Genomic DNA, 10,056 nt, shown 5'->3' on the forward strand with positions numbered 1-10,056 from the left:
AAAAAAAAAAAAAAAATAGATACCGATTCATTATAAAACCTCTTTTGATAGGGGAGTACATATGATGTTGGCAGAACATAGGAAAATATTATTATTGTTTTATCTCCTAGCTAGTAGACAAATATATCGTCTTTGGCTAACTCACTTATCTTACTTTAAAATTATGAATCACTTGTCTTTGGCTAACTCACTTATCTTACTCCAAAATCGCGTTTTCCGCCAAAATAACAAAACTTTTCTTTCCACCTTTTTCAAAGTCGTCAAATTTCACCTTTTCCAAATTAACCCGGTCAAATTAATTCAGTATCTTTTTTGTTTATCTAGACCATATATATAGTACTAAACGACCAAATAAGTTATTTGAAATAACAAACAATATGGTTTGTAATCCGTTTATGGAGAAGATCAAGTAAATCAAATCATCATGAAGCTTATCTTAGTGTGAATGGATAAACTCAGTTCACCAATAACAAAAAGACGTTAAGCCTTGCAACATATAAGGAAGATGCATATGTTGACTGTTTTAGGTATAGAAAATTTCTGAATTATCTTTTTTCGGGCTAAATATACGTATGATGAGACCATGCGAGATGCAAAATGTTAATAGGGTAAGTCTAAAATGTAAAATACATAGAAAGACGAATATAGGAGCTCTTAAACCCCTTACAAAAACATTGGAAAACAATCAGTCAAAAAACCAACGGTGTTGTTTTGGCAATCTTTCTTTGTACAATGTCTTCGCTCCTACTCACAACCCTTTAAAGCGTCTTTCTTCTCTTTATTTAGACAAGGGTGAAGGCAGATTGTACAGTTGATTGGAATCGTGATGCAATTGTCTGCGAGGCAAATTGCTGAAACTGTTTCTTTGCATCTGCCAACCAAAATTTGGTGAATGTCTATTATTTACCTCTATATATGTTCTTTTGTTCAAGAACCTAGTGATCTACAGCTGATTTGATTCTTAACAAAATCATGGCAATGGTCAAAAATTGACAAGGAACCTTACCTATCTTGCACTTTGTGAAGCCAATGATATTTAGCCACGTTGAGGGACAAGCAAACACCAACAACGAGCAGATAGTCAGCTTGAAACCTTATCAGAGAAAATACTCCAAGGATAAACCACGCAGCTGCCTGAAGAGTGGAAAAAAAAGAGAAGATTTAGCCGTGAATACAACAGAATAAGAACAACAAAGAAATTCACATGTTTTTAATGTTTACTAAGCTCCTGTACTATAGACACTGAATCCATGGCTAGATCACACTCTTTATAGGTTGCTTGTAAGGTAACAGGCCATATAGGTTTATAAGCTCCTGTACTATAGACACTTAACCCATAGCCTTAAGAATAATTGAATAAAGTTTTGGTAAGCCTCAATTCTGATAAAAGTCATAGATATTACAATTATGACGTATGATATAGCAAACGCTTTATTAGGAGTTCATGCAAGCATATTCCATTATATTGTAACAACCATTACCATGCTAACCAAAAAGAGTACATAAAAGATTACATTCCTCCTACACATTGTCGCAAAAAGGAACAATTTTCGGGATTCACAAGTTTATTACATTGTCTTCTTCTCTAACCTAGCTCAAATGTATACTTTTCTCCGGATTATTTTTACGGAGACCAAACACAGATCCAAACCAATAACATTCAGATCGAACAAGTCAACGAAACTAATCAAGAATCTGATATGCAATCGAACTTAGAAACCTAAAAGAATCTAAAAACGAAGAGGAAGCAGCTGAGATTAAACCTGGTTAGGGTCCATCTTTCGAAGAATCCAAAAGGATCAATCCGAGAAAAGAAGGTTAAAATCAATTGGTTTGATTGAAAACCAAATATAAACCGATTAATTTTTAATTGCCTAAGCAGAGTGGAGATGGGTTTATCTTTGTTTTCTCTTGAATAAAACATTGGTTACAACACCTTGTTAACGTCACTACAGACACTGAAAGCTTATCTAAAGACAGAAAACTAAACAGAGAGATTACAACTTCGGTTAAACTTTGTTGGCTCTGGAAATCCCAATGCAACGATATGCCTTTGCGCACGTCAGTTTTGTCCCTTTTTGTGTTTGGATTCAGGGACTAGAGGCTTGATGCAGAGTTTTGGCTTTGTGCTAACGAGTCTATGTGGAAGCACTGATACAGCAGCTACAATGGAGCCACTTGGTATTCTAGAGAGCGGTAAGAGTTCCACCAGGACACATAACTGCACATTTTTACTCCAATCATCAGACTTTATAAACGGGATGATGTTATTATAAGGTTAGAATTATTTTCTACATGTACATACACACACTACCTCTGGAGTTTTGAGATCCACAACTGAATCTGGTACAATGTCTTTCACTCCCGCTGCCACAGTTTCAAAGCATTTTATGCGGTCCAGCAACGGACATTGATCTAGAACCTCTGATGCTTCTTTCTGAATCTTTCCTTTCGTCTCTTCCACACCTCTACGCTGATACCCAGCTGCAAACTATATGGTGGTGACTGGTGTGTAGTTAATAACCATTGCCTTGACTCTTAACAATATTCTTAACAGTTAACATATAATCCTATATAACGAAACTTGATTCTACAGAAAAACTCTTTCTTACCTTCACAGGTTTTGATAGTGTATTGTCTTTATCATTGACAAACCGCTGAACAAGCTTTGATACTGTTTCCCGAAGTTCTTTCTCTGTCAAACCACAAGTAGCTTGAACTGGGAATATCCGATGGCACCAGCTGCATCAATCAAAGCATAAATTACTTGTTTTGACAAGAAAACATGCTTACATCAACGGAATCTGAGAAGATAATGATAGCAGAGTGGATTAATAAGTAATAACTACATGGTCCACAAAGAATGAGATAGGTCTGATATGTAACAGAAACCACTCTTTGGGACTATCAGACTTGAAAAAATTATTCGAGATTAAATCAGAACTCTATAACTATAAGCATGCTTATTTAAAGGTAGAGTTGAATTCTAAGGCAAGTGGTATAAAGCTTGATTTCCAATGAAGAACGGTCAAAAGGTTAATCAAATGACCAAAGGTTCACTAACTAACATTTCACAATAAAAACTTACATTGGTGCCTTCAGAGCTCCAGATTCCATAGATTGGAAGACTCGTGATACGATACTAGTTGTATCGGGAGAGTTTTCAACAGGGAAAGTAAAGAGAAGCAGGCCACTCTTCGTCAGCTTAACCAATGACATGAGAGAATTGTGTTCTTCATTTGCTAATTTGGGATCCTCAACATTTGGATTTCCACCTAAACAAGGCACAAAAGAGAAAAGAAAGACAAGACCATAAGCGCAAAAAAAAAAAAAAAAAACACCAAGAATTTGGCTATGCTCTTCCCCAAATGAACATTACCTGTTTCCTGCAAGCCATCATTCTCAAGAGGTACGGTCTTCTCTTCGCCTTCCTCTATCTCTTGTGCACAAAGTTTTTGTTTTTTTGATTTTAGAACTTCAGATTTCTCTTCAGGCATGGACACAATATACTGAACAAATCAAAAAAATTGAATTCTGTGAGATAAGCTGAACATTTGAGAACTAATAACTTCCCAACTCAAACACTAATTCAATCCCCCACTAATGTACTAATCATCATCTTTACAAACTTTCATTTCCACAAATACTTTTCGTTTAGAATAAAGTGTTTCTCAACCACAACTGATTATCAATCATCCTGAGTTTATCTTCTAAACGCAGGAACAAAAATTTACACTAATGATGGAGCAATGTGACGATACCTTACCTTTCCAAGGATGGACATGACCTCTTTAGTAGCACTTTTCTCCCTTTCTGATAAAAAGTGAAAATCAGAAACAGTTTAACTTAAAATCGAGTCTCGTCAAACACAAAATCTATATTCCTCAATCCAATACTCAGATTCGCAATGCCCACAGCTCATAAATTCGAGAAATTTAAGGTCATGGCCGCAAAACGAAATTAAAAAGGATGATACAAGAAGAAGAAGATCATACTGATGGTGCAGGTGACGAGGAAGCCTGAATGAGAATGATGAAGCAGAGAAGAAGGAGCTTTGTAGTCGAACCGAGGGATGCTTATGATCCTGGAGTGTTGCTCCCATGGAGTCAATGTTTCTGTTTCAGCCTCCTCTTCTTCTCTCTCTCTTTTTTCACACACAGGCTCTTCCTCTACTGTTCTTCCAACATCGTTCCCTTCATCTACAGCAGCCATTGTTAATTTGTTACTCTCTCTCTTTCAAAAGTTTTGAGCTTTTTTCTTTTCTTTGCTGGGTACTTAATGTTCCAGTTAACCCCAGAAAGAAAATGGAGAAAGTAAAAGACTTTTTGAGCCCTAATGTAGGATTCAGCGATTCGGAAAGTGCGGTAGCGTTTTAAAACCCTGAAACGCGACGTTTAGAAAACGCAGCTTCAAACAGCTAAACCCTCTGAAAGCCTACCAGAACAATAGAACATCACACCAAGTCCGATTCGATCCTCTCAACCTCAAGAGTCTGCGAGTTTGAGATAGGAAAGAGATGCAGGTACTTGCGCGGAATCTAGTTCGGAGAGTATCAAGAACTCAGGTAATGCTCAATTCATGTTTCCTTGCTAGTTTGGCTCCTCCTTGTTTTGTATAGATTTGAGGATTAAAGATCGAATTTTTCGGGTTCAGAGATCTTGTGGATCCTAAAGTTTCATGTTTTGAATGAGAGAATTGACTATCTTATGAAATTTGCAGAAATTTTGAGACTTAGGTTGCAGAGAGTACTTGAGTTGACTACCGATGATAATTACTTGTTTCAGGTCATTAGTCGCTATGCATATTCAACCCAAAGGGTCAGAGAGATTGGTCAGCCAACTCCAGCATCTCATCCTCATGTAACTCCCATGTGATATTTACTTTTGACTATGTTTTCTTGGATTTGAAAATGTTATTTATATGCTCTGATGGTTCGTTCTTCCCGATCAGTTAATGGCGGAAGGAGAGATCACACCAGGAATAAGAATTGATGAATACATTGGTAGAAGGAAGAAACTTGTGGAGCTTCTCCCTGAGAACAGCTTAGCCATCATTTCTTCAGCCCCTGAGAAAATGATGACAGACGTTGTTCCATATACGTTCAGACAAGAGGCTGATTATTTGTATCTAACTGGTTGCCAGCAGCCAGGTGGTGTGGCTGTTTTAAGTAGTGATCGCGGTTTATGCATGTTTATGCCAGAGTCAACTCCTAAGGTACGTATGATGATCTATTAGTATATGAATTTCTGTATACAGAGTGATTTTATTTCTGTTTGGCAATTGATAAGAATTGATCTGTGATGTAGGATATTGCTTGGCAAGGAGAAGTTGCTGGAGTTGATGCAGCGTCTGAGTTCTTCAAGGCAGACCAAGCATATCCGATTAGCAAATTACCTGAGGTAGCTTATATTCTTCCTTAAGCGGCCTCTCTTATAAATTTTCTTATGTTGTTGACTTTATTACTTCTGTAACGCGACATTTGTTTTCTTTCACATTCTTTATGTACAGATTCTTTCAGACATGTTAAGACATTCTTCAAAAGTGTTTCATAATGTTCAAACTGCCTCGCAAAGATACACAAACTTGGATGAGTTTCAGAAGTCAGCATCTCTTGGCAAAGTGAAAACTCTTTCAAGTTTAACACATGAGCTGAGGTTAATTAAATCACCTGCGGAACTCAAATTGATGAGAGAGTCTGCATCTATTGCTTGCCAGGTATTCCTGTTTACAACGAAGGCATAGTTAATACTCTTGAAACTTTTCTGTTTTTGTTAGCTTCTAAATACAACTGAGATGCTAGAGAGTAACTGAAAATTAAAGATGGTGGGGGAAATTACAAGAGATAATAGGAAAGATTGGTTAAAATTGACAACTTTTGCTGACGATTCTGTGTGTATATAGTCAGTTTAACCTTAGGATTTGATGTGAAAAAATGAGGAACACACGCATAGAAAGCTCTCCAGCCATGATCCGAAGGAACAAATTTGTGATTCATGAAGGCAATGCTCAATGACATGTGAAAGTTTTTCTATTCTAATTGTTACGTTTGTCTTGTGGCCAAAGTGCTACGAACAAGGAACATAGAGCCAATAGAACGTCATGAACCGTTTTCTAAATATTGGTTGAAGATAATTAGCTATTACAGACAGTGAGTATGGAGTGATTTGGATCTTTTCATCCTCAGGGTCTTCTTAAAACAATGCTACATTCGAAAGGGTTTCCTGATGAAGGCATCTTATCAGCCCAAGTTGAATATGAGTGCCGGATAAGAGGTGCTCAGCGGATGGCGTAAGTCTTGATTATTCTTACAATAAGTATTTCCTAGTATTCTTATTCTAGTGACAAGAAAAATGTCACGTTTTATTTCTCAGATTTAATCCTGTAGTCGGTGGCGGTTCAAATGCTAGTGTTATTCACTATTCACGGAATGATCAGCGAGTAAGTTTGACAAAACCCTATTTGATTGCTAGTACATTGATGTTTTTGAAGCCAGTATTTTTTTATATAATTATCTGCAGATAAGAGATGGTGATCTTGTCTTGATGGACATGGGTTGCGAGTTACATGGTTATGTTAGTGACCTTACTCGGACATGGCCTCCTTGCGGAAAATTCAGTTCTCTTCAGGTTGATGTCTCTGCTATCTCATTTTTTATCTTCTTTTGTCTGCATATTCAATATTCTTAACGTTTGTGCTTGCCGTGGGTGTTTGGATGATGCAACTGTGAGATATGAGTTTACTTACTATCTCATACTCTACTACCAAATTTCTTGCTCTTTCTGAGATGTATCGCCTGAAAGCAATTTTTCTGTATCCAGAATTTCTTTTGGATTGTTATAGCATCGAGTAACACGCAAATATAGGTTTTTTTGTTGCATGTTAGAATTGTTTACTGCAATATACCATTTGTTCGAATTTGGACATGTGCATAGGTTACATAGGATTTTGTGGATCTTTGCTCGATTTCACAATTATGTTTAGATAAAAAGATGGATAGTAATTATGAAGCGGCTTTCTTAAAACTTTCCCTATCAAAAGTATTAATATCTCTGTATTGTTTTCAGGAAGAGCTATATGATCTTATACTTCAGACAAACAAAGAATGCATAAAACAATGCAAGCCTGGTACAACCATCCGCAAATTAAACACATATTCGGTAAATATGAACTTATCTTAAGCCGTCTCTTTGTGCTTAAAATGTATTATCAAACACACAAATTGTACCGTTCACTATTAGCAGGTTTGGTATGATGTGAAAATACTATTTTACTTCTGTAGAAGGCTGGTTTACAAATATTTCAGAAGCTTAAATGGACCAGAGATGTTATAAATAGTTAAATACCATCAGCACTCAGCAGCTTAAAACTTAAAAGCATTATTTGCCAACAGAATGATGTTTAGACTCAGATGATGCTTTGTGGTTTTTGCAGACCGAGTTGTTGTGCGATGGACTGATGAAGATGGGCATCCTGAAAAGTCGTAGACTATATCACCAGCTGAATCCGACCTCCATAGGTATGCATATGCATTATTGAACTCGATCACATTAACTTATTTGCAATTTTGTTCGATGAAACGAATACAATCAACTAAGTCTGATTGACGTCTAGATGGTATCATCCTTGTTATTTTCCTGCATTATGCTGTATTAAAGTTATTTCTTCCCCAAAAAGAAAATAAAAGTTATCATGTAATCAAAATCACAAAAAAATATATCCTGTATGGTTGGGAAAAAACTTATCTAACAGGGTTCTCTTGTAATGGATAAAAAGGTCACTACCTTGGGATGGATGTGCATGATTCTTCTGCTGTGGGATATGACCGTCCTTTGCAACCTGGTTTTGTAAGTATTACTACTCCATTGAGTCTTAGTTTTTGTAAGGAACCCACCAAAGTCAGGCTTATAATATTAATATCTTCACCGTTCTACTTACCCTCCTACCTCAGACACTCTGATTGATGATGCTAGTCCAATAAATCCGATCTGTGCCCTTTGAATCCTGATCGTTTGAAAACTGATCGTTGAAGTTTATTAACTAATTGTGTGATGGCGTTGGGTCCTTAAGTTTGAAAAAATGGGTTTGATGGTGCAATTGATAGAATCTACTAGGATAGATTACATCAAATGACTGGTTCTAGTGTTTTCTAGACAGTGATCTTTGATCTTTCAGACTCTCAGATATCAAACTTATGAACGCTGTTTGGACAGGTGATTACGATTGAGCCAGGAGTCTACATTCCATCTTCATTCGACTGCCCTGAAAGGTAGAAATACTCTCTCCAAACTCAACGCACTAACTTCATGTAAAAAATCGTGGTTTGTAGAAATATTTGCATCCAATAAAGTATCGAACTGTGTAAATCTGAGTAATTTAATAGCAAATCAACCGTGGGAACATGACATGATCTATCCAACAAGAAAATAAATGGTGACATGACATTTCTATTGATACTGCTTATACTTTTTCTCTATTTGCAGATTCCAAGGGATTGGGATAAGGATCGAGGATGACGTTCTGATCACTGAGACAGGCTACGAGGTGCTCACAGGGTCAATGCCTAAGGAGATCAAACACATAGAGACACTGTTGAATAACCACTGCCATGGAAACGCTGCGCAAAGCTTCGCCAATTTCTCTTCGCAAGGTTAAAAGGTTGCATACGAACCTTGACACAACGATTGTTTTGAACCAAAAACATCATTGATAAGAATTCTAACAAGATTTCAAACGTGAATTCATGTTCCTTGCGTATGAATGTTTGAAAGTGTATTAAAAGAAATCCTGAACTAGTAGCATTCTGAAACTGTGGAATTGTAAGTAGCAAAACCAAAAGACATCGAGTTACAAGAAAGTAAGGTCACAATCAAATAAGTTAGACGTTGGAACCCGTATAGTTATGTCTTTATTGGTTATGGTTGGTTTCTTAAGATAGAAGAAAAATTAATTCACAATACACTAACAGTATAAGTGATCCTTAATACGTAACACGATATAAATGGTTTATTCGATTAAATTCATATCAAAAATAATTGAGGAAGTCGGTTACTGGTTAGCAGGTGAGGAGAATGTCAGATGATGATAGGCACTGCATTTATAAGGAAGGGCCATGCACCACATCATAATAATAATCATCATTAATATTGTGTTGATGATAGCCATATGATCATGTAAGACATATATGGTTTAGCCCAAAACTGGAAAAAGAGTTGACACGATATCTCGATATTATATTCTAAGTCACCCATAAATCTGCCCAATCATGCCCATTAATGCTTTTTTACATGCACCTCATCCAAATTAACATGAAATTGCAAACTCAAAAATTTAAAGATTTTGCGTTCTTTTATATTTCTTGCAGAGTAAAAAGACAATCGATCACGTCGTTATCCATAATGATGTTTTTTCACCTTCTTTTTTATAGAGTTGGTCTCAGTTTGATACCAAAAGTAATAATTGCATAATGTTCAAAGGTATGTTCTGAATCAGTGTATTTCACATACCGTTCATTTTCTAAACCTGGTGGCAATTTCCGTAATTAGATCAGGAAACCAAGGGTAAACACCCTACAGGTCACCTATATATCACAAGGCTGAAGTCCCTTACCTCTCCACAACACACAACTTCAGCTTTTAGACAAAGCAAAAACTAAAAACACCACAAGAGATACAAAGAAACAGGGATGGGTTTGGTTACAGAGGAGGTGAGAGCTAAGGCAGAGAAGTACAGTGGAGATGAGATATGCAGAGAGAAGACAAAGACTTTCCTCAAGGAGATATCTATGCCCAATGGTTTACTACCATTGAAGGATATAGAAGAGGTTGGGTACGACAGAGAGTCGGGTGTTGTGTGGCTAAAGCAGAAACAGAGCATCACTCACAAGTTCGCAGAGATCGATAAGCTTGTCTCCTACGGAACTGAGGTCACTGCCGTGGTTGAGACCGGGAAGATCAAGAAGCTCACTGGAGTCAAGGCCAAGGAGCTTCTTATTTGGGTCACTATCAACGAGATCTATACTGAGGACCCGCCTACCAAAGGGAAGATCACGTTCAAGAC

At 36.9% G+C, this 10,056-nt stretch overlaps 3 protein-coding genes across 4 annotated transcripts in view; 2 read left to right on the plus strand and 1 right to left on the minus strand.

The window, feature by feature from the left end:
• On the minus strand, nucleotides 1,891-4,284 carry LOC104755119. Its single transcript, XM_010477458.2, has 7 exons — nucleotides 3,996-4,284; nucleotides 3,767-3,813; nucleotides 3,380-3,509; nucleotides 3,089-3,275; nucleotides 2,613-2,742; nucleotides 2,315-2,491; nucleotides 1,891-2,221 (listed from the first exon to the last, which is right to left on the minus strand). Exons 1-7 carry the CDS (start codon nucleotides 4,210-4,212, stop codon nucleotides 2,063-2,065), a joined length of 1,047 nt encoding a protein of 348 aa, XP_010475760.1. The 5' UTR covers nucleotides 4,213-4,284; the 3' UTR covers nucleotides 1,891-2,062.
• LOC104755118 (probable Xaa-Pro aminopeptidase 3) lies at nucleotides 4,426-8,792 on the plus strand. The gene is made up of 13 exons (XM_010477457.2): nucleotides 4,426-4,564; nucleotides 4,785-4,859; nucleotides 4,951-5,214; nucleotides 5,307-5,399; nucleotides 5,509-5,715; nucleotides 6,185-6,288; nucleotides 6,372-6,438; nucleotides 6,519-6,626; nucleotides 7,065-7,157; nucleotides 7,432-7,516; nucleotides 7,774-7,844; nucleotides 8,211-8,266; nucleotides 8,481-8,792. Exons 1-13 carry the CDS (start codon nucleotides 4,517-4,519, stop codon nucleotides 8,650-8,652), a joined length of 1,443 nt encoding a protein of 480 aa, XP_010475759.1. The 5' UTR covers nucleotides 4,426-4,516; the 3' UTR covers nucleotides 8,653-8,792.
• LOC104759127 overlaps nucleotides 9,600-10,056 on the plus strand; it is a 1,794-nt gene continuing 1,337 nt past the window's right edge. The window contains exon 1 of one of the 2 annotated variants that reach the window (XM_010482094.2): nucleotides 9,600-10,042. In XM_010482094.2, coding sequence (XP_010480396.2) covers nucleotides 9,683-10,042 — 360 coding nt within the window. In that variant the 5' untranslated portion in view covers nucleotides 9,600-9,682. The remainder of the gene's footprint in view (nucleotides 10,043-10,056) is intronic. The other variant, XM_019239723.1, reaches the window with a different exon arrangement.

The sequence above is a fragment of the Camelina sativa genome, chromosome 17 (genome assembly GCF_000633955.1).
Source record: "Camelina sativa cultivar DH55 chromosome 17, Cs, whole genome shotgun sequence".
Lineage (NCBI taxonomy): Eukaryota > Viridiplantae > Streptophyta > Magnoliopsida > Brassicales > Brassicaceae > Camelina > Camelina sativa.